At 46.9% G+C, this 24,621-nt stretch overlaps 2 protein-coding genes across 5 annotated transcripts in view; one reads left to right on the top strand and one right to left on the bottom strand.

Annotated features, from left to right (window-relative positions):
- The window catches only part of LOC149336124 (uncharacterized), a 237,135-nt gene that overhangs the window by 121,254 nt on the left and 91,260 nt on the right, over nucleotides 1–24,621 (top strand). The gene's annotated exons all lie outside the window — the stretch shown is intronic.
- On the bottom strand, nucleotides 1,423–24,483 carry LOC149336125 (thyrotropin-releasing hormone-degrading ectoenzyme-like). Its single transcript, XM_089552611.1, has 12 exons — nucleotides 24,320–24,483; nucleotides 21,986–22,178; nucleotides 20,681–20,841; nucleotides 17,408–17,527; nucleotides 14,565–14,848; nucleotides 13,032–13,279; nucleotides 12,281–12,387; nucleotides 9,933–10,065; nucleotides 7,823–7,966; nucleotides 4,788–4,969; nucleotides 2,198–2,467; nucleotides 1,423–1,645 (listed from the first exon to the last, which is right to left on the bottom strand). The coding sequence occupies exons 1-12, from the start codon at nucleotides 24,481–24,483 to the stop codon at nucleotides 1,423–1,425; spliced, it is 2,229 nt and encodes a 742-aa protein (XP_089408737.1).

The raw sequence follows: 24,621 nt of genomic DNA, 5'->3' as shown, positions 1-24,621 counted from the left end.
CTAGCATACCGCAACCGCTTCGACATTCAGCGCATGTCTCTGGAGGCAGAAGTGCCTCCATTGAACTCTGTTCTTTTCACGCAGGTGAAGAGTTTGGGACTGTAGCTTCACCGCTAAGAGTAGTAGTTCGTCTGAACAGTACCCCTAATATTTAAAAGCAGAATCCACGGTGCCCAAACGGCTGCCAATATAGCAGTGGGGTATATGGTTTTTTCATTTTGTTTGCCATCCATGGACATTAATTCGATAATTTCTTCGCCTTTTCACTTTCGCACGCTTCGTATCATATATTGTGTACAGCGCTGAGAGAAGGTACAGGTTTTTATTGTGATCTTTTACTGACTTATCTGTTGTACTGTACACCGCGAGGTCATCTGTTAACGGAGCGTGAGGATAAAGAAGATGTGGAATAGCACAGCACAATAATCACTGTTTTCTTTCATCTCGAGGGACGACACAAAATCGGCTGGTTTTCTACTCACCCTTTACTTAAATGTGAGCAAGGAAAGGATAAAGGACATTTGCTATAAAATAAATACTTGTATTTTTAGCCGCAGAGCTCTCGCAAGGACCAACATTCTTTTGGAAGCGACATAATATCCTATAGTATTTTCTGTCGCTGTGACTAAATCGTTTTTCATTACGTCCACGTTATTGGTGCAAAGGAATGCACAGCAACAGACGCACTTATAGCTCTTCGGCAGAGGTAGTGCCGTGGGGCCAGTTTTCTGTCACAAGGTGAGGCTGGGCATTGAGCGAATCGCCGTGGGGTTTGACAAAATATTACAGGAAATACCTTTTTTTGCGTTAGCTTTTGCGATGTTTCATTAATTAATGCCTCGGTCAGTGTCGTGCTCGCGGGATACGAGTTAGACAGATGCTTCTCCACGTCTTGGTAAGTAACTGAAGTGCGAAACGCTCGCATGTTCACATGCGAGAAAACACATGGCAAACCTAGCGGATTTCAGTCGTGAGGAACCAAGTTCAAGAAAAACACTTATACTACATTTGTACTGCATGAATAAAAATAAAAGTTCATTAAAGTTCTTAACACGAGTGCACAAGTGTGGTACTAAATATCATTCACATTTCTTAGATAAACAAACGTCCGAATATCGGTACTAAGGAAACACTATGTCAAAAGCGCTTTTCATCCTCACTTTTCGCAACTAAATCAGAGTAATCGCCAAGAGCTTGCGAATACAACAGCGACACTGCATCAGCTAGAATCGTGTTTGTGGCGACGGGCTGTGTCGCTTCGTTGAATCTTCATCATTAGCGAACGTGGACAGCATAGAGATTCCGCAATACGAAAGGAAAGCACTATTTAGGTCGACAATAATGTCACAAAACACACACACAAAAAAACAGTTCCTCGCTTCTGAGCGCTACCGGCACTTCGCTCTTCCGCAACCCGTGTACTCAAACGATGAAGTCCCATTCGTCCAACTCGTTGTCGTTTTCGTCGCAATTCTTGATTCCCGCGGCTAGGCACTGCACCTCTTGAACGAAAGGGAGCGTCTGGTGTTCGAAAATGCTGTTCGAGTCGTTGAGCGGTCGATGCCAGGAAGTGATGTTGTAGACCAGCATATCCAGCTGCGCAAGCTGGATCTTGTCGGCCATCTTGTGGATCTCTCGGTACTCCCTGCATTGTCGCCGCGCACGCACGATCGTGGCTGCCTCTATTTTTTGAAGCATTTTCTCAGTCGCATGGAGAAAGCCAACAATGTAACACTGCATAAGGGTGAGACGTTCAGAAGCATAGGGGCTGATTTATTCCCCGGAAAGTCAAGAACCTATTCATCCTTAAGATAGCACAGACAAGATAAGGGCGCAGAAACAAACGTACCCACGCGCGCTGTTCTGTGTCAAGAATGAAGTGCCACCATTTCGCCCAAGCTTCTACACTAGCAAGAAACTGCATCGCCGTTCATCGGTCTCACATTCCGACGGCCCGACTTCGCAACCGTCTGTGCGTTTTCTAAATTATCCGGCTGTTAAACGTAGCGGAGAGGATCTTTGATATTTTCTTCTGCAAACTTTGCGCCAGTGCGGGAATAATCATAGTCGCACTTATACACGAGATATGCAGTACATGCATTAATTGAATAAATGTTTATGTAGGGTTTATTAACTACAGTGTTATTTACGGCGACGACTTGTTACACTAAAGGATGAATATGGTGGCATTCCTTACTTGGCGAACGCCCTCCAAACAGCGCGGCTCGTCTCGCGCCACATGTACCGTATGCCCGCGATATACAGCGTGAGGCCCACGTCTTGGTTGCGCAGGAAGGCGCCCAGGTCCTGCTGGATGGACGCCCGGTTAACCGTGGGCACTTTCCCGAAGAGCGGGCTGTCCAGCAGCGCGAACAGCCGGCTCCACAGCTGCGCGTTGTACAGGGTTCTCACGGGAGACGCCATGTTGGGGAACAGCAGCAAAGCCGCCGCCTCCAGCGGTCCGATTCTGGGGAAGGAGGGAAGTGAAGGGGAAGAAGGGAAGTTAGGCATTTTTATTGCAGAGATATGCATTGACCATATGTCTAGGGGAAACCCCCAAGGTGGAGTAGATTTGTAATCAGGGAGTTGATTATTCATTGACGTCCACCCAAGCGCAGCCTTACGGCTACAAGGGAAAGCTATGCAGCTTTCTCAGAAACTTCGCAGTTAAAGAAAAATTCGTCCTGGTCCGGGGTTCGAACCCGCGACCACCGCTTCACCGGAGCCGTCGCTCTACCAATTGAGCTAACCGGGACGGCAAGCTTATGGTAGGGCGCGAGAGAATTGATCAATAACTCTAAGCACCAAATGTTTAGGGGAAACCCCTAAGATGGAGTAGACATTTGGTCAACACTGTTGCCACCTCGAGTTACTGATCAATTCGCTCCCGTCCTACCATAAGCTTGCCGTCCCGGTTAGCTCAATTGTTAGAGCGACTGCTCCGATGAAGCGGTGGTCCCGGGTTCGAACCCCGTACCAGGACGAGTTTTTCTTCAATTGCGAAGCTTCTGAGAAAGCTGTAAAGCTTTGCTTTGTAGCAGCATGGCTGCGCTTGGGTGGACGTCAGTGAGTAATTAACTCCCTTATTACAAGAGAGATGCATGTATGGCCGTGTACTGCGCGATGTCAGCGTACGGTGATCTATATTGATGCGGAGCCCTACACTACGGCATCCCTTCAGTCCATGTCGCAGCGGCACGTTAAGCCCCACAATCCCAAATTTTCTTCCGTGCAGTCCAATTTCCCAGAATGCGCTAAGCATTTCAAGCACGTAGCATCATCTTACCCCGATCCTTGCGTCCTCGCTGTCTCGTAGGAATGGAGTAGAAGATTTTATTAAATTGTGAATTACCTTATTTTGACGCATCCGCTAAGAATTTGGTGGCACGAACTGGCGATTACTGGCGGAATTCGCAAATCGATGCCATTAATATTATGAAAAAAAAAATTCGAAATGTACTACATCGAATATGATCATTTTGCCACGGACTCAATATTTCGCTGTGCACTTTGCTCATTGTTAATATGCGTGTGCACAGTTTAGTCTTAAGGGAATATAAGAGTAAATTAATAGGAGAGCGAACATATAGCTAGTTGGCGGAAGTTCACTATCGAAAAGCGAAGAGCAGCACATAGAAGAGTCAATGCCTCTATATGAACCTTCGTGTATGTCAAGCGGCTTTTACGTGATGGAAGCTTTTCGAATTATCTGTTCAGACAAACGCTTCGGAGTGCGGAGAGAATAGTCATGGAGCCATGCAAGCACACACAAAAAGCTGGCGCATCTCACATCGTGGTAACAAACCTATTCCTTGGGCTCGCGCAGCGCATTACGAACGTCATTCACGCGTTCGTATCTCATGCGCATCCAGTTCTACACGCGTTTGCGAAATCAGTCACTGGGATTGTTTGTGCCTACGGTAGGCAATGTGTGCCTTTGGGCGAGCGAGTTCGCTGATTAAAATTTTTTCAAGGGTCAATGAAAAACTGAACGTCAGTTGTATAGATAAAACACCGCGCACTTATGACCAAAACTCTAATTTGACTGAAATGGGGCTTTTGTAAAGCAGAAAAAAACATGAAATACTGTTGTCACCACCACCGGTCCTTTTCGCCAGCTGCACAGTGGAACGACAAGAAAGGTCTTTGCGGGTAGATTGGAGAAGTTTGGCTACGCCAGCATTAATTCACTTCCACAGTGTGATCGCAGTGTCTTTATTCGTTATTGACGTAATCAGTTTGAACCGAGTGGCAGAAAGGTTTCTAAATGAATTTTTTTTTCAGCAAAAAGTGTCTATTTTGCAGCCCCACAACCATCAGCACAACCAAACAGGACCATGCATAATCGATCATCACTCAGAACGTAAATTACCCCGTATAGTTACTGCTGGGCAATGGCACGACATGATTTTGAGCGCAGATTCGTGCTCTCGAGTATATTGCCTGTGCTTGCATACAAAATCTAAGCGACTTTCATTGCAAAACGGTATAAAAGCCACTCACCGCGCTGATATAGAATTCATCATCTCATGAAATTTGCTTCCTCACCTTTGAGGCTTTATTCTGTTTGCGCGTGCCGCCCAACGTAGATCGTCAAGCACTTGAAGCTTTTGTAAAACGCACAGTTTGTGATTGAAGAAATTTCGTTACTATTCCCGAGATTACGCGACTAAAATGAAGGCGCCTTTTATTTTTTCGTGCAGTAAGGCGTGTTTTCCCTTTGCTGCCACGAGTCCACGGAATAGGACTATAAAGAATGGCGACACATCGCGTGATCATGTAGGTACCTCTTTTCTGTGCTGAGGTTCCCGATGAGAAGCTGGCGTTCCTGAGTCTTCCGGGTGCCGTTCATGAATATCCACGCTGGCTGAACCGGGATCACCCAAGTGGCGTTGATCAGCGCGGACTTGGTGATGAAGTGCGCCTGGCGTAGCGTCACGACGTCCTTGATCTGCTCGTCTCTCACCAGCTGCGCAAAACAGAAGCGTATACTGTTGATTACGAATATTTCAGAATTGAAGATCAAAGAAAAGATGTAATTAAGTGACGGTCTCATCAAGGCAAACAGATAAGGCTCTCGTTAATACTGGCAGAAAAAGCGTCTTTTTTCCAATTAACCGGCAGTTCGAGTTAAACAAATTTCTATTAATGCGACTCTAGTATAACCGCTAAACAAGGTACGTACAGTGCGCGCCTGGTCGATAACACTGCAGTTGTTCAAATTGAGAGTATACTAGCGGATGTTACAACGGGATGGTTAGGTAGAAATGCTGCTACGGAATATTAAAAAATTTGGCATTATTTTCTAAAGTTCATTTCGGCCTATGCCTCTGCTATTAATTTTTATGACATATCGCTAACGGGATCAAACTCACTGGTATTTGCACTATACTGACCACTACTTCATTTGTTGTAACTGATTAGTATGTGAGGTATTTGCATCCTTTGCATTTTTCTTTCGCACTCACATTCAGCAGTCGCAAGAAACAAGGAGTGAGTAAATCTCAATTAGAAGTACGATAGTAAATGCGACGCGCATGTTGCGACAGTCTTTAGTGGTCGGTATACAAAAGAAAAACAATTGTAGGAGACACTTATGCCCCGCCTGAAGGATATCACGCGATAGCGTAATGCGTTCATTCACATATATGCAGAATGTCACACTCTAATTTACATTCATGGATCCCTGGGAGCCCTCACTGGTGCAGCGGTTAAGCGATGCACCACTGCCCTGCGATGGAAGGTGCTCCCAGCGGTAGGCCTTGTGCGGCCCAGGTTGATCTTCCCGAGCATTGATGAAATCATTGATTTATCTGCCACCTGCCATGGTGGGCAGTTTGTTCACTATCCGGTGGGCTCGTTTTGATGATGCCTCAAGGTCACGTGACCTGAGTAGCCCATCAGCCTCCAAGGTTGCTCTCTGTCATGCTCGTGATGTTTGGCTTAGAACGCCGACAATGCCGACGCCGACAACGTCAATGGCGGATTTTCTGGGTAACAACGCCTTTAACGCTGTCGCATAAAAATTGTGCTTTCCAGGCTCTAATCCGGCTTCCTCAGAATTGTGTTTATAGCTTTGTGCGGAGATGGTTTGGTCGATAGTAGGGCACTGTAGACCTGTGTGTGCAACGAAGAAATTCTTAGCTCTCGATGGAAAGCCGAGGTCGACATTGCTTCCGTTTCCTACAAGTATTTGTAGTTTTGCAGTGCCTTCCTTCTTTTGGAGATAACTTTAAGTGACGGCGTAGAGCAAAAATGAGCATGATATTGTCCCGTGGTGATGTAAGGATAATATAAGGTGGTAGTCTGCACTGACACACCCGTGCGAGATCCGTATTGAATGCTGGAAGGCGCAGGCAAGTCGGGAAGGGTATCCTTCTACATCAGGTGGAAGAAGAAATGACGAAGCCTTAATGCTGCAGTCGCCCGGCCGAAAGCGGTCCGAGGGCGCGAGCTAGAAGCATCTAAATTCTATTTATACTAATGCAGACGTTATATTAAGCAGGGAGACCAGTTATGTTGGCTCCGTTAGTGCGATTGCATTAGAGTGGTCACGGCCCCAAAGTTGCGCTGATATCCGACACGAAATTTGCTGTTTGGTCGAAACTTCACGTGCCTTTGTGGCGTCATGACAACCTTCTCTGATGAAGCACTCTGATTGGCGGAGAGAGGTCATGTGAGCCTGTGATGTCACCACAACCATTGCAGGTGACAACAACTGCCCACCATTGTAGGTGACAAATTAATGAGTTGCCGAGAGAAGTCGCCTGACCTTGCGATGTCATCACCACCAGCTCACCGGGTTGTGAGCGCATACTTTCTAGACAGCAACTTAGAGACACGAAATGAAAAATGAGGAAATACGTGATATATGCAAACTTCCGTGCCGCCACAAAATAGCGGATACCTGCTACTGCAGCTGGTAGCAGTCCGTATATGATGTTCGATGGACCAAAATTATAAAGAAACTAACGAAAATACACAGAACTTGCATCAGAAGCTGTGACAGATGTGAAATCTGTAATCGCATTCCACTGTTAAGGTGACTTAAGCGTCCTCTTGACCCCAGCGTTGGCCTAGTGGTTTGAACATCCGCCTCGCATGAGGGAGGTGGGCGGTTCGATCCCCAGTGCCGCCGGGTACCCACCGGTGATACACTGGGCACAGGCTTTCTCTTGGTCTGGCGCTCGGCAGTTTTGGGGTGTGAAATGAATGGGAAATGGATCGTTGCAACCACCTTCCGAAGAAGAAAATACCTTGTGCCATGGTGACCTTTGGCCACAGATGCCCTTGCGCCATAAAAATCCATCATAATCATCATCACTTGAACCTCCCCATAGTTTTTTTACCCATTATTTCGGCTGCGACATTCCATATAATGTTGGTCACATGCTTCTTTTCGTTAGTAATGATGGCTTTACTATGATATTAAAGATCGTAGAATGCGAACGCACAGTTGCTACGATTCTGCTAAGCAGTTATACCCCAGCTATATTTCTTTTTCACCCTTCTCAATGATCCTTAGCCCAAAGCACTTCGGCTTTGTTGCGCCAGCAGCGTAGGTTGTGCGGACGTGCTCCTGAATTATGGCACCCAGACATTTTTCAAGTAGTGTTTGGGCGATATGAACACCGCGGCGTACATTTGTATTGCACTTGCACTTTGAGGAGGGACGTGAGAAATAACGAAACAATTATCTTGTTTAACCAAGGTCATGACGTCATTTCTCGTACTCGTATGGAGCGAATGTTCATATCAGCGTGCAACGCATCCCAGTGTGTTCCGGAAGTTCGGATGCGGGGAGATTAGAGCTCTAACTCACCTCGGCGATGACCACCGGCTGACCACGATTGTTTGCCCAGCTGTCGAAGTATTTCTTCTGGTACGTCGACTCGCTAGTCAGGATGTTCACGGCGCTGTCTGAATTGGTCGTCATGAACTTGTACTTTGCGATGAATTTCTCCACCTGCACAACAAACAGGAGTACTGCGATGCCCGAGCCACTGCCCGCTAGGTTCCAAAACGAGTAGCGGCGTCATCAGGGAAGCTTCGACGAGTCACAAAGAATGTTTATTTTTCTTAACACCGGTGTAGCTACGTTAGGAGGAAATTGTGCCGCTGCCATTGTATGATTAGTGAAGGCTCTCTCGTTAGTATGCTGGCCAATGAAAAAAAAATTGGTGTTGACGTAAATCGCCACCCTGAAGAAGAAAGGGCACGGGAACAAGAGTTTCTGTATAAAATTGGTCTGTAGACTCTCTATAAACTTCTTACAGACTATTTTGTCTTCCTGTAGATATGCACGCTTGTCTATTCAGTCTGTAGACTTTGTATATATAAAAACTACTGCAAGTGTAGGCTTATACTATAGGTTGTCAATAAACTGTCTATAGGATTTGTCTGTGTCAAGTATAGTAACTTTATACACAAAAGTCTATGGGCAATCTAAAGACTATCTAAAGAAATCTTTTTTAGGGAATTACGTCATTCGGCTCGTGTACGCATGTCAAGCCGGCCTGAACCCGCTCTTTTTTCCTGGGTCGCCGCGGTGGCTCAGTTGTTACGGCGCTCGGCTGCTGACACGAAAGACGCTATTTCGATCACGGCCGCAGTAGCGATTTTCGATGCAGGCGAAATTCCAGAGGCCCGTGTAGTGTGCGATTTCAGTGCACGTTAAAGATCCCCAGGTAATCGAAATTTCCCAAGCCCATAACTATGGCGTCCCTCATAGCCTGAGCCGCTTTTGGGGAGGTAAACCTCCATAAAACATTTTACTCTTTCTTTCTCCGACTACGCCAAAGTCAGCAACACGCGAGGGTGGGTCAGGACCCGCGTTTATAGCCAATAAAGCACATCACATGCCATCGCGTTCTCCCTTTTGTTTTTATGTGCAGACTTCAGAACTGTCACCTGAAGCTTCTTCCTACGGGTTTCTTCTTCCATATGCTCCGGTACCCACGTCGGCGCCGTTTGCATCCGAGAGCCGCCCATAAATAACAGTCTCTGTAATTGAATGCGTCATGTAGCGGCCTTTAGACTGCGATAGGAGTTAAAGCTGACTCTTCCTGCTAGAGCCGGCCTTGAATGCCGACGCAGCATGTAAACATGGGCCCGGGAATGCTGCGCAGTTCTCATATTGAGTATACAGCGGAGCCAATGACTCACCGCTGATTTAGAGGTGGTTTACTGTTGACCAAGCATATTGGGTCTTGCGGCGGTAGAGTTTAGAACTATATGATACGAAACTCGGAATCAAACTACTGCTGTTATCACATATATTAAACAATTTACAGAGGCAAAATAACATTTCTCCGCCTTTGAGTTGGGCAGGAAGTTACTGATGCCCTCTTTTACTTTTTGTTTCTTTTCTATATTGGCCGCATGAGGTGTGGTTGTTTGGCGACCTGCGAGTTTAGGCCCGGTCTTTGTGCCGCATTGTAAGCTGGAGTTGCCAGTGGGCTTTATTGCCGCTGTGGTATCCGCAAGCATCGTAACCCTGGCTAAAAACAGAGAAAGAAAAAGGATTAATTTCGAAGGCTAAACGGAGTTTACTGTCCAAAGAGTGACGGGTGGGACACGTTATGGAAGACTCGCTGGTGACCGGTAGATTAGTCGCTATCTCTACACAAGTCAAGTACTTTGAAGCCGCCAATTTTTTATGGTTCTATGGGCTTTAATATCCAAAGGTGACTCAGGCTATGTCGGACGCCGTAGTGGAGGGTTCCAGATAATTCCAGTCACCTGGGGTTCTTTAACGTGCACTAACATCGCACAGTACATGGGCCTCTAGCATTTCCCCTCCATATAAATGCGACAGACGCGGTAGGGAGTGAACCCGCGTCTTTAGGGTCAGCAGGAGAGCACCACAGCCACTGAGCCACCGCGCCCAATGTGTGTATTCGCTGCCTTTTGTTTTTATCGGTTGTTCGTACCTGTCCACGAAAGTCCTCCGTTCCCAGAAAGCAGTCCTTGTAAAGCATAAAAAGGAGGAAGGCCTTGGAAAGCATGGAGCGGTTCTTAGATCCGACGAAGTCGAATGTGTCTGGCGTAATCCTGTTCATTGCACTGCAAATAGATGCGTTCTGAGTTGTAGAATTGATAAAGCGGGTAGCGAAGTTATCACGCTTAACATGTTGTGACGTCTATCGTCAAGCGATAAGTAAGGATGACCGGAAAAGCTGCAGGAGTGAATTGGCCCCGCATTTCCTCTTTAGTGCATGGGCTCCGCCTTTTAAGCTGATGCACACCTTTCTAGGTATGCTTCTTGAACACAAAGTTGCTTCAGGAGATTAATTATTAACCCCTCATTGCGACCTTTATTCTCCTGTCTGAGGCGCAGTAACGACGGAAGTCTTGTGAATTTCACTCTGCTATTTTTGCGAGCGCTGTAATCCTGAGGTAGGCAATTTTGCTTAGTGTAATTCACGCCTATTACCGTAATGATGCGAACATAAGCATCACGTTTCTGCGAGTAGTGATACGATGGTTTTCGGAAGAGAAAAAAGACTTACCCGCGCATACGTTAGACTAAGCGTGATGCGTAGCGGCACATATTTTTTCAGCCTTCCTTTCACTTCCTTTATCCCTTCTCAACACGGTGCGGTTTAGGTGTCCACTGAGGAGTAGACATTACCTAGCATTTCCTTCTTTCCTTCCTTCGCATCCAAATCTAACGAATCGGTCAACCTCTGCGTGAAAGGCTGCTTAGATGAGAAGTATCTTTAGGTACACGATCTTTATTTTTTTCTTCTTACAAAGCCAGCAAACTGCCATGTAGGAGAGGGCTGACTAATAGGCGCTAAATCTGAGCGCATCCACTCCTAGTGGATAGGAAGAGCACTGGAAAATGAGTTATTACAGCGTAAATGACAAAGCTGCACAGAGGTTAGAACGACCTATACATACACCGCTAAAACTCTCCCTTCTTGTTGTCAACTAATCTAAATTTGCTGTTGTAGACCTTTTGGTGGTCAATTCCAGAAAGGTGCTTTGGCGCCGCACAAGGATCTCTGTACCGTCTACGTATTGTGCCGTCCTTCGTTGCCGCACAGAAGCACATTTTTAAAAATGGTTCAAGAGCTGCACTGCTTAATATTGTACGGCCATGAACATAGCAAACGAAGACATACAAAAACGGCTAAACGCTTGTGCCCAACTCTCTTCTCCGTTTTCGCTAACTGCGTCAGGATTCCTGCAATTCCTAAGCAGCGCTACACTTCAAGAACACTTAGCACTTCTTAATTTTTAGTCAGAACTTCTGTTCCCTTGAGCGTTGTTTTTCTATATATATCTCGGGTTTATGTTTATTTTTTGTATGAGCATCTACCTGCAATTCAGCACTTTTTGCCACGTTATTTCCTGACTGGTGCGTGCTTTATGGAGAAGCACTTAATCATGGATTGAGACCACCGTCTGTTCTTGTCAAGATGCTACAGCTGACGACAAAAAGGGTTGGTATGGGTTGTTGGGAAGTCCAGCGGCCCACCTTCGTCCACCCAGTTGCGCTTTGAAACTGAAATTTGTGCACGCATGAAATGTCAGGCTCTAGCGGTACGTAATTCGTGCGTTGCAGACATGATCAGAGCACTTACAGGAATATGAAAGCAATGTATCTAATCAATCCGTGCACTCGCCATTTGCGGTCCCGCAGCGTCAAGTGAAAAACTTGCTTTGAAACTGACCGTTCTGGGCGCTGTGTTTCTGCCAATGCGCTATGACAAACGTGTTCGTACTGGAAAATTTCCCAGAGGCAGCTATTCGTGCCTACATAGCTGAGTCTCAGACGCAGGCGCTTATTCAAATTGTAAACTGCCAAACTGGCTATACCACCTTAACCTTAAACCTGTCTTATAAAGGGAGGAAACGCAGGGAGAAACTACGAAGATGCTCAACTCAAAATGTGCGCCTGGCTTGTCGATTTCTTTTGCGTGGTGTCTTGAGAAAAGTTGCACAGCCATGGCGGAACAGTTAAATTCCCTCATTTTTTTAATAATGCCGGCGCCGCGGTCTTCACTCTTGCCGTATAGGCGCTAACGAAAAGCGTTCACTCTAGACTACTGGCCAGCGAGGAGGTTGTAGTCATCATCTATGCGGGCGTCGCCTAGAATGTGCATTATCCAGACGTGCTGTCCAGTTAGAGAACGGAACGGGTATAGTTAGTTGGGAAGGGCGCGGTAGAGCTATCATCTCCACTTAGTCCCCGAAGACGGGGTGCCAAAAGTGTTGGAGCTGTTATGCTTTTTTTTTCCTGTCGGCGCCCAAGAAAGGTGCTTCCACTCACTCGTCGAACTTGAAGGCCAGATGGCGGTAGCTAACCAGCCACGGCTTGTCATGGAGGAATGAGCCTATGCCCTCCATGGAGTCGTGCGCTATTGCCGCCGACAGACCCTGCGAAGGAGTAAACTGTTTAAGTGGATTGCGAAATTCGTTAACTTCTCCAAAGTTCGCCCCCAATTGCAGCTGCAGATGTGATTGGTGCCCCTAATTAACGTTTGACTGGGGAATTATTTGATGTTCCCGGTCGTGAAGAGCTTGAATCGCGTAAAACTCTGTAACGTGTCCGAAGTGTTCTGCGCAACCATTTCTTCTTGTTCGAGCAGTGCTGCTCTTTACCACAAGCTCGATTAGATTAATACACCTCCCTACCACCTTTCCTCCTCATGCTTACAGATTCCTAGACTTGTCGATCTTTCGCGAAGCGAACATTTGGCACGCATAGCAGTATGGCACCCCTAGCCTACTAACAATCACTTTTGTGCTCTCCAACGCAATGGGCCCTTACACGAGGTTCATCTCGAGCCCGTCTCTGTTCTGAAGACTCCCTCGAGAACTTTCTAGTCAGCTGTGCAATGTGCGCAGTTTCTAGGATGGCAATCGGAGAGTTTCGGATTAGGACATATACTTCTACAACACGCACAATTTCGGTGGTTTCCTATGCAACCACCGCTCCAAACCAATGAAAAGCGACAAGATCCTGTACTAATGACCGGCTTGGCTGTGAGCCCAGTTGATATCAACCCTGACATCCGTACATAAAAAAACCAATCGTCGTTCGCCCATCGTGGTGTCACGGTGTGGCCGAAAGTGAAGCTGGCGAGGATGGTGCCGATTATCATCTGGAAGCGTAGTTCCCAGATTTTTATCCAATGGCTTGGCTGGGCGCTGATGTCCGCCTCGAAGCGAGATGAGTAGATGATGCCCCAGCACACCATTGTGCGGTTGAATGCCGGCAGGTGCACCACGTGAATTCGGGTCGGAACTGTTAGGTACGGGTATGTACCTGGGAGAAAAGAAAAAACGTCGCTGCCGTGTATACCCTGTCTTCTCCGCGTTTAGGTATAGTCGCGGCTATGCAGTTGAACCTCGTTATAAAGAAGTTGAAGGAGCCCGTTATAGCTGCAGCTTCGTTATAGCCCGTACTGACCAAGCTTCCAATGGTAATTGTCCTTCCAAGAGTGTGCGTTGCGGGGCTAGTTGAGTTAGGCATCCATACACTTGTAAAGGAAAAAGTTTCACTTTATTGGTTTTATAAGGTGATTTCATTGGGTGTGGTGCTTCGAGTGTTTGTCACGCATGTGTTTTGCTTTTGAAGGAAAAGGGTTTTACTCCAGTAAATCAGTTGTTAGTCTGAGCTCGTCCTGTTTGGTTCTCTCCTGTGTCTTGTTCCCTGCTCAGTTTTATGTTTTGTAATAATTGTAATTGATTCTTGATATTCATTATCTCGTTTTAAACCGTTTCGTTACAACGAGGTTTGGCTGTATTAATACAAAGAACGTTTTGGCGATCAAACGCCGCTGACATTCGTAAGCGAACGCCCTCTTCATTTAGGAGTTTCTTTCCGTGTGTGTTATTCCTTGATAGCGAGCCTCACATTCGTGTTTGTAGGCTTGTTTCTGTAAGGGTCTACCCTCCGTTTAAAGATCGCAGCGGCAGGCGCACCTTTGTGTATTAGTCGAGGGGGGGGAGTTAAGGTGTCGTACTCATTCGGCCCCGAAGCCCGGTTCTCGATCTTAAACACCGGCCGGTGCGTGGTATTTCTTCGAAAGCAGGCCTCAAGACGTGCGCGTGTATTTGCTTGCTATTAGTGTTTTTAAGTGTGTGGTTGTCCATAGCGCTAAAGAATAAGCCGGACAGCGAGTGTACACCAGAGCGACGAGCGGGAAGCAGAGTACGTGCGGTGCTCGAGTGTGCAAATGCGTAGGCGAGATGCTCGAATGTGACAGCGTGTATTTTAATGCCCAATCACAGAAACCGCCGCAATTTTTAGCGCTGGAGTGTCAAGAAAGTTGGGATTGGCCGAGATGGTCTCACATCACTACCACATGTGTGGGTCATGTCACAACCACAGGGCCAAGTTGAGGAGACAAGGGAAAGAACTTGCTTTTTAACGCATCTACTCTTGCCTTGCCCCAGAGCACACCAGTTAACAGGAACACCCTTCTGATTAACATCCCTACCTTTCTCCTCTCCCTCCCTCTCTGACTCTCTCTTTCTTTTATACGCACCTGTAAAGACTTCCGCGAGGTTTTTTCGAATATATCGCATAGCGGCCGAATAGCACTTACTGTTAAGCGCATCCAGGGCGGCCTTGAAGACCTTGTGCGGTCTGTCCATGTACTTTAGGCGTTCCTTGGTGTTCCACATGACCAATCTGGAGCCCGGCGCGCTGCTCAGCAGGTTGGTCTGAAACCAGCTAAGCCGGTCGCTCGTGATTGCGGCAATAGTGGAAAAGCGCACACGGAACACGTCTCCAGGCCCACCATTGTTCTCGACCAGCTCGTCGTCCATGTCATCGATGGGCCGCTGGCTGCTGCAGAGCACCAGGCCCCGCCGCACTATGCCATCCAGTCTGCGAGTTTATCGCAGAGTGCCGATTGGGAAATGATATCCATAGATCAATAGGGTCATCAATCCGTCGCTTTTGCAGCAGCATGTGTTCGAGGTACAGGCTTTGTGAAAAGTACCCAGCTCAAACGATTTCATTCAATGCGGTCCTCTGTGGTTCCTCTGTGGTTCCTCTGCGGTTCCTCCGCGGCACGGTAAAGGCGAAGGTTCCTCTCGCTTGCAAAAAATTGGGAACACTTCCGATGTATAGCGGCCTGCACAGGATGAGGAGGAAATAAACTCTTTGAGCTCTTTACTTTTCACAAAGGCTGTACGTCCTCAGCGACAAACTACGTGGTTTTCGTAGTATCTTGCGACCGAAAATGCTCGTGTTCACCTCCCTCATAGAATGTTGTCCAGACGCATCTGGAGCAGTGACCAAATATAGAGTTCCCGACAGCGGTGTACATATCAATTAACAGGCAGCCACCAGGGCAAAAAATGTTAGGGTTTGAACGAAGTTCGGCCGAACAGGACGTGCGAAAGCACTTGAGGCAACATTGCCTCAAAGGCAACCGCATGAAAGATCAGGGTCAAAGGTTAAGGTCAAGGGTCAATGGTCAAAGGTCGAAAATTGATGCTCCACACATAGCCCGGGTTTTTCAGCTTTCCTAGTGAATCAGTGCTTTCGCATTGCGAAGGACAAGACTTGAAATAGGTAACGTGCTTTGCCACTGTGAATGCAGACAAGTGAGGAGAAAACGACTCCACAGTGAGCAGTTTGTCTGGTGTCGTTCTGCCTGTGGTCTGTGAGCATTGAATCTAACAAATAATCAGTAAATAATCTGCGCAGTATGCCTTTATAAGTAATCAGTCTGATTCACCGTGCAACGATTCGAATACCAATACATTAACGAAAAGTTTGGTTTAGTTTATGGGGGTGTAACGTCCCAAAGCGACTCAGGGTACGAGGGACCTTAGCGACGGGCTCCGGAAATTTCGACCGCCTGGGGCTCTTTAACGTGCACTGACATCGCACAGTACATAGGTCTCTAGGATTTCGCCTCAATCGATATTGACTGCCGCGGCCGGGATCGAACCCGCGTCATTCGGGTCACCAGCCCCGTGTACTCTGCGTTTTCAGTGCGCGTTAAAGAACCCCAGGTGATCGAAATATCCGGAGCCCTTCACTACGGCGTCCCTCATACACTGAGTCGCTTTGGGAGGTTTAATCCTCATAAACTAAACTAAAGTTTCCAATAATGCATATGTATTTGAATCGTTTCAGACAGGATCAGACTGCGCACTATGCACAAAGAACCACCCAGTTTTTGTTTTAGCCAAAATCGGCTTTACGGTTGCTCTTGGCTATGCCGATATTACTTCGGAACCACAAGGTGTATTTATTGCTGGCAGAATTTGACTTGAAAACTCTCCCGCCGTTCAAATCTAATTGGTGCCATCGATACCGAAAGGGACTTTGTGATCAGCACCTCAGGATGAATGGAAATTTAGTCTGGCCTCTGGTATTCTCGCCTAGAACTGTGTCGTCATCACCGCAGTTTGCTATTCCAAAACGGGGATACTTCTATTTCATTTTTTGGAAAGCTTCACTTTGTAGAACCGTATTGCAATTAGAATAAATGCGCGACAAGAATCAGTATCTCGCTGAAACATTCAATCTGGCTTGTTAGTACTGGCGCTCTAAATTGAAATTTATTAGCAGATTCAAATCGAGGACGTAACACAAAGACACCGGTTAGTTTGCAGTTGTGCACCTCCCGTTTACCGGCCAGTCACGCAGCGGGTTTCAGTGGCTTAATTTTTAAGGCGAAAGCCTTTAATGTCTCATCGTTGTCGACAGGAGGTTGTTAGCAGAGGTGTCACGCTATACTTAGTCAGACCAGAAAAAAATATCTGTGCACGATGGGATTCGAACCACTACACTACCGGTCCACAGCCGAGCGTGCTAATGGCTACGCTACTCCCTGCCGATACATATGTAGTTCTCCTTGTCTAGGACGCTGGAGAGTGTTTGCAGAAAGCTGTCGAATCAGACGGATGCCTCGCAAACACCCTCCAGTGTCTCCAGTATTTAAGATTCAAAAACAATTGTGTATTTAATTAACATCTTAACCACACATCAGCGACACAAGCAGCAATACCGCGCTAAAGGCTTTCGCCTCACCGCACTTTAGGTCAACAAAGTGCCCCCCTGAATTTTCGGGAATGTCAACAGCACTATGCTTGTAGGACTCGATATCTGTGTATTATACCATCATGTTTTCTCGTCAGTGAGCCTTCATTTAACTAACGTGACAATCATTTTTATTCTAAATATGGATGGAAGCTGGAAGCTGGATGGAAAAGAGCCTAGCTTCTCACATACACATGAAGCTGTCATTAGATTTAGGACATTCACTTTTATGCCCTCTTTTAACACTTTTAAGAATGCTATAACTCTAGTTGAACCGAAAACGCTCAATGAACCCTTCAGCATTGGTACTAGCCTGCCACACGGGGACTATGGTGAAGGTTAATATAAAGAATCTTTTTAAAAATTTTCCACATTACTTGCACCCACTTGAAGCCTGCCCGGAAGCTGTGCCGGTTGAATGAGGGGAACACTCTGCGCGAAGCCCGGGCTTCGTTCAGGAACATGATGCTCTCGTAGCCTCCAGGTTGCTGGAAGTACACCAGGCCGCTGCATTGACGGCCGTGAAAAGGAAACGGGCTTAACCCCTACTGGCTATATGTTGCATGGTTTTAGCAAATCCTTTTGTATTCGTGTTAAGCATTGAGAGTGAAGGCGGGAATAATGTTCATTAATTAAATTTAATTACACTTTACTCATCATGAAAGATTTCAGGAAAGCTACGTAAACTAACGACGCCACAACGCTAGAAACGGGTCGGGATTTCAGACATTCCAATCAAGCTACTACCATGGTAGAAACCAGGCCAGAATAAACTCCTACTTGCTTGATTGCGATGAAGCCTTGGTGTGGTGATTTCGAAGGAAGATTATTTTCTGAGCCAATGTTGATGTAATTGGACTAACTATAGTTAGTCGGATGCAACTTAAATATGCTTTAAAGCTCTGCCTACATTCTGGACTGCCGCACAGAATTTGTCCACGAAAAAAAAGTAGTCCGTCGTTAAAACTTTTCTTGTTGCCTAAACAAGAAGCTGATGTCATGAAAAAATTGCAAATTCTAGAATTTTGATAGCTGGCATTTTTAATACAGTCATACATTAAAAAACCTTATTTTGTCTACGGTTGTCTTTGGACAGCGGAGTACTACAGGACGGCGCAAACCGCGGCGCAGTGTTAAAGCTTGCGTGCTACTATAGCTGATATTCCTACCAAGTGCATAGACAGCACCTCGTATGCGAGAAAGTTGCGCGGTTTTATTCCGAAAAAACGCACAGGTTTAAAACAGAAGCATGTCAGCGTACAAAAGCCACAGATGATATATCAGTGATATATGTGAGCCATTAGCTGAATAATGAGGAAATTATTTAATCATTACCGTGCCAAACTTCACCTATTTTGTTGTAGTAGAGTATCAAATGTTGAAGGTGTTGATTTGCAGTTTCGCCAGGCGTACAATGGGTTTTAAGCTTCCTGCCGCAATGTGTCCAGCTTTATGGCGAAGGTTGTGTGGTATTTCATTTGTATATAATAACGTGTTGGAATTTTTGCGCCTCATTGTCATAACGCACTTAAGTTGTATAATACCTGCAATACGAATCACGTATCACCATTTAGAGGGGGTAGTGAGCACCGCACTAAAGAGTTTGTTTCCACACTAAGAGTATAAGGTGAAGCAAAGCATGCTCCAAACGTTATAGCGATCGCCTGCTTTAATGGAGGAGAATAAATATCAAAACATTGGTACGAATTTTATTTTGTAGAAAAATATTTGTGTCAGAAAATCAGGACACTGTAGTCACGTTTGACATCGCAGTATTTATGTCGTAATTGCGATTGAAGCCATTTTCATTTTAACACTGTACTTTTGGCGTATCAGCGGTACAGAGCCTAAAAATATGAATAAGTTGTCTGAACTGCCAACATTATTGAAAATATGTTCGCCCGCATGTAGATGAAAGCAAAGTCAAAATGTCAGCTCCCAGAGATGCAGCATGATTTCTCAATGACAAATTGATTCGAAATATAACGCTGACATGAAACCAGCGCTTAAAAATCTGAGCTGATGCTGCTGCTTTTGCAGATGGTCGAGCTTTTCGATGTTTTGAGATATTCATTTAACGCATCCTGCGCCTATTTACGCCCAGTATGGTCGTCCTAAGGCGTTCATAAACACTTCAGGGGAGACATAAGCTTTGCCTTAAGGGTATGACGCCATAGTGTTATAGGGTTGTTTCAGCAGCCGGGCCTCATCTTTGAGGATCACTTCGCAGACACGTATGCTATTCTTTCTTTTATCATCACGTAGCGCTTAACCTACCCTTAAGGGTGTGATAGCAAACGAGATCCCTCTCGCGCAAGTACACTTTTCAGTAGTCTAGGTTCTGCTTGCATGCCCTTACATGCGGAATCAATCATGCCATACGTTACACTCAAATATCGCCGGGAGTGTTCATACCACTGCGGGTGCAGTGGTGCAGCGGATAAGAGATGCGCCACTACTCCGACAGCTGGCTGTCTAAACACAGCCACCTGTGGGGATTGTGACAACTACTGCTCTTCTCGATCAACCTCTAGTGACTAATTAATTTAATGGCCACCTGCCATGGTGGGGCAGTTTTCTCACAATCCTGTCGGCACGCTGTGATGATGCCACAGATTCACGCAACTTAAGTGGCAGGTGGGCTACGTACTTTTGCGCTCACAACACCGATGATACCGATGACGCCAGATTATCTGCAGAGCGACAGCCTTAATGCTATAATGTTTAAAATCGAGATTAGCTCAAGTTATGCGCGCTTTAATATTACTTTTCTTCATACGTATCCTTTCTGTTACATTTCCTCAATACTTCGAAAATTGCTGGTGTAACCCTGGAAGTTGTTCACAGTTATCCGACGTTTTTAACGAGCCATGATTACGTAGAAATTTGACGGAATATTGGCTTTAAAGATAAACTACGTTAACTTTTTCTTCTTAGTGAAAGGTGTCCTACAAATTATTGTGATATTCTGAGCTTTATAGTTTAGAAAAGACACGATTACTGTTAAGAAAAACGACTTGAAATTTGGAACTTTTGTTCTTTACCCCCGCAACTCGATAAAAAATTCGTTCAGTCAGCAAAGAACCATCTATGTGATAGTCATTCTAATTGAATGGCGTTCCAGTCTTCTCTCAGATATCTGCCCACAAAATATTGTTGCGGTGTCATCGCAGCCTCCTTGAGAAAACCACTGATGCGTCCCTCTTGTTCTCTAGCTTATAAAAACTTTTTTTTTAAAGAACAGATAGCCGCTATCCTGTTAAGAACTCATGAACTTACCATTACGGGTCAACTTGTACTTCTTCCTGTGTTCTTTCGTTATAAAGCAAGATCCAGCTAAGGTAACCAATCAGAAATTGAATTCTCCGGCTTAGTTGCACCTCGGAATAGCGCTCAGTGGGATGGCACTTCTGGTAATCGTATGTGGTTATGTTACGAATGCTTGGTCACGTGACGTAGACAATAAGGAACCGTGTTTTCCGTATGAGACATTCACATATCGGGGCAGCCCGGGCTGAGATGCAGATTTCACCTCATTGCCGTCATGCAGTGCCTTCTTTATCATCTTATTGTTCTCTTTTCGCGGTCGTTCGTGTACGAGCCAAGCCAAGCAAAGGAATTACGCGTGAATGGTCCGGCAAGCTTCGGGTGCACGCGTACCTTGTGTGCTCTGGAAATTGCTGTGTCACTCCCTTGAAAGATATCGCCAACGTGTACATTCGGGGCGGGATGAATTCCCGTCCTGTAGATTTTATGATGAGCATATCTTTGTCGCGCAGCCGCTCGAACACTTTCACAGTGAAGTTCTCGCCCGTGAGGTCCTGCACAGGGTTCGCAGCGTTTTGGTCAACTTACTTTAGACAGTGGCCGTGGACACGTCATCAACCTAACTAAATCTACTTCAGCAGCACAAAATTCTCCCACTCACCACCAAATAACCATCATTTGTGCAGCTTTGACGACCCTGCGCCCGCAAACCTGACCTCATCTACTGCCCGTTACCAGGTTTGTCTTTCTTAGAATTCTGCAATATGATAATGATAATAGGGAACGGCATAAACTCTTGCCCTTTATTAACTCCTCAATGTACGGCGATTTCGCACCGTTAACGCATAAAACTGAAGTTCCCACTGATGTATTTCTTGCGACGGAACACAGCGGTGGAAGAGGAGGAGAAAACATTTATTGCAACACTATACTGAACAGGGAAAGAAAGGTGGGGATGGTCGTTGACCTGGGTAGCAGACCCTATTCCCGGACACCATTGGCCGCCGCCATTTCCCGTGCTCTCTGGACCAGGGCCCGCTGGGCCTGCAGGTCCGAGCTGGACAGGGCCGTCTCCTAGCCTTGCCTAGTTGCCTGACTTATAGCGACTATATGTGCATAGTACTGGCAGGCCCACACCATGTGGTATAGGCCAGCAGACTTCCCGCAGAATTTGCACCTTGCCGTGAATGTTGGGTCCACGTGTTTTAAAAACAGTTCGGCGGGATTTAAGAAAGACCCGGTTTGGAGCCGTCTGAGGTGGCACTCCTTGGTTCTGTCGAGACCCTTGGCGGGTCCCAGGAGTACCCTTCTGCAGAGGCGTAAATAGTTTGTGATAGCTGCATAAGATATTAACGGAATTGGTATGATTACCGCAGCAGACTTGGGGGATTGAGTGGAACCCGGGGGAAGGAACACTCGGGAAGCCGCGTGAGCGGCCTCGTTCCTCTCAACCCCCTTGTGACTGGGCACCCATACTATGTGTTTTTTACTCACAGCCGAATCTGAATTGCTCTCAAATGCCAATAGTATTCTGCGGACGAGTGGCGCTATCCCACCCCGCACGTAATTTTAGCAGACCTGCTGCGAGTCCAAAATTATGTACGCTTCATCGGAGTGGGTGGCGGCCAGTGCCGTGAAAATTCAGTTTGTTTATCTACTCTTTATATTCTCTGAAATCAAAGTAGTCACAGGTGGTACCTTTACGTCGATGGACATGATCGTCAGGCTTGGGGCGGCGTGCAGCAGGAGATAGGTGGTGTTCTTGCGGCAGATGAGGTTGATGGTGATATTCCCAGTGAAGGAAACGTTGGTGGCGTTGATCGAGAGGATGTACATGTCTGGCTCAAGGTCGTGCGGTAGCTTGTCGGGAATGAAGCCATCCGGTTCAAACCTGCACTTGGTCGCAAGGTTGGTCGCAGTGTTAGAAAATATAAATAATCGAGCGTATAACTTGTGGCAGTTGTTAACGACTGGCGTTTGACACCCAAGAACGCAAAAATTGTAGTGCGAACGCACCTTTAGCCGCATCCTTCAGATTTCAGTGGTGTTCGTATTCCTGAAGCCCGGCCATGTGAAACCGAGGAAGAATGCGAGCACAACCAAAACGTAAACAGAAAACAGTAGCCTGTGCGACGCTCTGCGGCAACCGACAAAGTACCCACCGCTTTGCCTCAGTGGTTACGGCGCTCTCTACTGAGCTGGAGTACCCGGAATCGAACCCGGCAGCGGCGGCCACGTTTTGATGCAGGCGAAACGCAAAAGGCGCCTGTGTTCCGTGCGATATCAGTGCGCGTTAAAGATTCCCAGGTGATCTAAATTATTCCGGAGTGCTCCACTACGGTACCTCTTTTTCTTTTTTTTTTCTTTCACTCCCACCTTCTTTCCTTCCCTAACGTCGTGGTTCGGGTGTCAACCGAGATGTCTGACAATTACAGCGCCATTTCCTTTCCTCAAAATCCAATTTTGAATACCAGCAGTGGACAGCTAAATCGCGCTGGGAGTGGGCAGTGGCATACGACTACAAGCTGAGGCTGTTATGCGCCTTTCCTTTTCTTAAATCCAGTGGAAGGTTTAGGCTGCGTTGATTTTAAAGAAAGGAAAGGCGTATAACTGGCCCCTGCCCCGGCGCTCGGTGCTCCGGCCCCCACCACGGGGGATGGTACACGGCCGCAGTTGTCCACCAATCCAAAACAGTGAACCGCCTTACTTTCCGAGCCCCTGACATAACACACGCGGAGGAGGTCGCCATTGCGTTGGCTGCATGTGATCCCACTTCAAAAAACAATTATTTCCGACTCGCGAGGGGCCTGTCGGAACGTCGAGCAGAGCTGGGTACCGTACCTAGCCTGCCGCATTCTCCAAAATAGCGTCTACACCGGAGACCCCGCTCACCGGTGTATGGTTTGGGCTCCTGCTCACATGGGCCTTGAGGGAAATGAAGCAGCTGACGCCGCCGCCCGCGCGCTCTCTCACCGGACATTCCCCACCGACCCCGACTATCAGGAACTCGAATTCACTCCAGCTTACTCCTTCAAAGACTGTTTTACTTTATCAATCTGGCCATGGTCTTTATCCCCGTCCGTGTAAAGGTCTCTCAAAGGCGGAGGAGGGGCTTCTGCTTCGATAGCAATACTTTGCTGTGCCCGGTAGCTCTCGAACACTACGACCCATTTTTCTCGGGCAGCTGTCTGCACTGTGCGTAGACGTATTCGGACATCTACCACATGGTGTGGACCTGCCCCTCCAACCCTGCTATCCCCCCCCACCCCAACCCAACCCGGGAGGACTGGGAGGCGACCTGGCTCGGCTGCTCCGACCTGGCTCGGCTGCTCCGACCTGCAGGCCCAAAGGGCCTTGGTCGCGAGAGCCCGGGCGGCGGCCGACGCCACTGAGGTCCCGAACTACGGACCTACACCTAGTACTTGTAAGGGCTGGCCCCCTCTGGCCCAGCTTAAGCAAAAGCTCTTTAAGTGTATCCGTATATAAATGTTTTCCACCACCACCATCGACAGCAAATTTGACAGTCATCTGCCAGCAGACGACCAGTTTGTATCGTTCAGTGAAAATATCTGCTATGGTAAAAGCTCTTTGTTGCTTATGGCGACTCTTGTAAGGCCGCATTTCTTGAAAGACTTATTCCTCAATTTCCGGTAGCTTAACTTTTCAAAACGTTCTTGAAGTTAAAGCGCCTTTGCCCACACATCAGCCGTCGGGCAAGATCGTATATGGGCATCTTAATAATCCTGTGGTCTCCAGAAAGCAAAATAGTGGGTTCTTGTGCTGTTATCCACAACGAAGCTAACAGCTTGGGTGAGTTGGTTATTGATATCTGAGCTCTCAAACGTGGGACTTGATGACGCACAAATGATCATTGCGATTTAGTGGCAAGTAAAAAAAAATATTGCTAAGGTTCAACTCTTCTAAGCCTAGCTCTGTTCGTTGCTTGGCAAGTCTAGCTTCTCGTTGCTCCTCGGTTTCAACGGCTCTGTTTAGCTCGCGTCCTCTTAGTTTAGCTACTGTTATATTACTCACCATCCGGACAGCTCTTCCTCCCTGAAGTCGCCGTGGGGGAAAGCTATGCGGTACAACTTGAAGCCCACGATGACGGTAGTGAAGAAGACGGTGACTCCGAGCAGGACTCTGGTGACGCGTGTGTTGAGCGGGTGCCTCTGCACTTTGATCTTGATCCTGTACATAGCCTTCGGTCCTTTTGTCCGCCGAGGATCAGTGGTGACCGCAGATGGGAGCTCAATTCCTGCATCCATTATCGGACTTCTCATCGCGTCTGACACTGACGGGCCATTCTCTTCCGCCACTTGTCGCGCCATGCCAGA

This window comes from Amblyomma mixtum, chromosome 7 (genome assembly GCF_055824585.1).
Source record: "Amblyomma mixtum isolate Tamu chromosome 7, ASM5582458v1, whole genome shotgun sequence".
Taxonomy (NCBI): Eukaryota; Metazoa; Arthropoda; class Arachnida; order Ixodida; family Ixodidae; genus Amblyomma; species Amblyomma mixtum.
The sequence above is the reverse complement of the archived record's forward strand: the minus strand, read 5'-3'. Positions and strand labels throughout refer to the sequence as shown.

What these genes read in the sequence shown, in the direction of transcription:
- LOC149336125 (XM_089552611.1), bottom strand. Translation starts at nt 24,483, where the DNA reads ATGTACAGGATCAAGATCAAAGTGCAGAGGCACCCGCTCAACACACGC. An exon ending in GAGGAAGAGCTGTCCGGATG is followed by an intron (nt 22,179 to 24,319) that starts GTGAGTAATATA and finishes GACCAAGTGCAG; the next exon opens with GTTTGAACCGGATGGCTTCA. An exon ending in CAATTTCCAGAGCACACAAG is followed by an intron (nt 17,528 to 20,680) that starts GTACGCGTGCAC and finishes CCGTCAATGCAG; the next exon opens with CGGCCTGGTGTACTTCCAGC.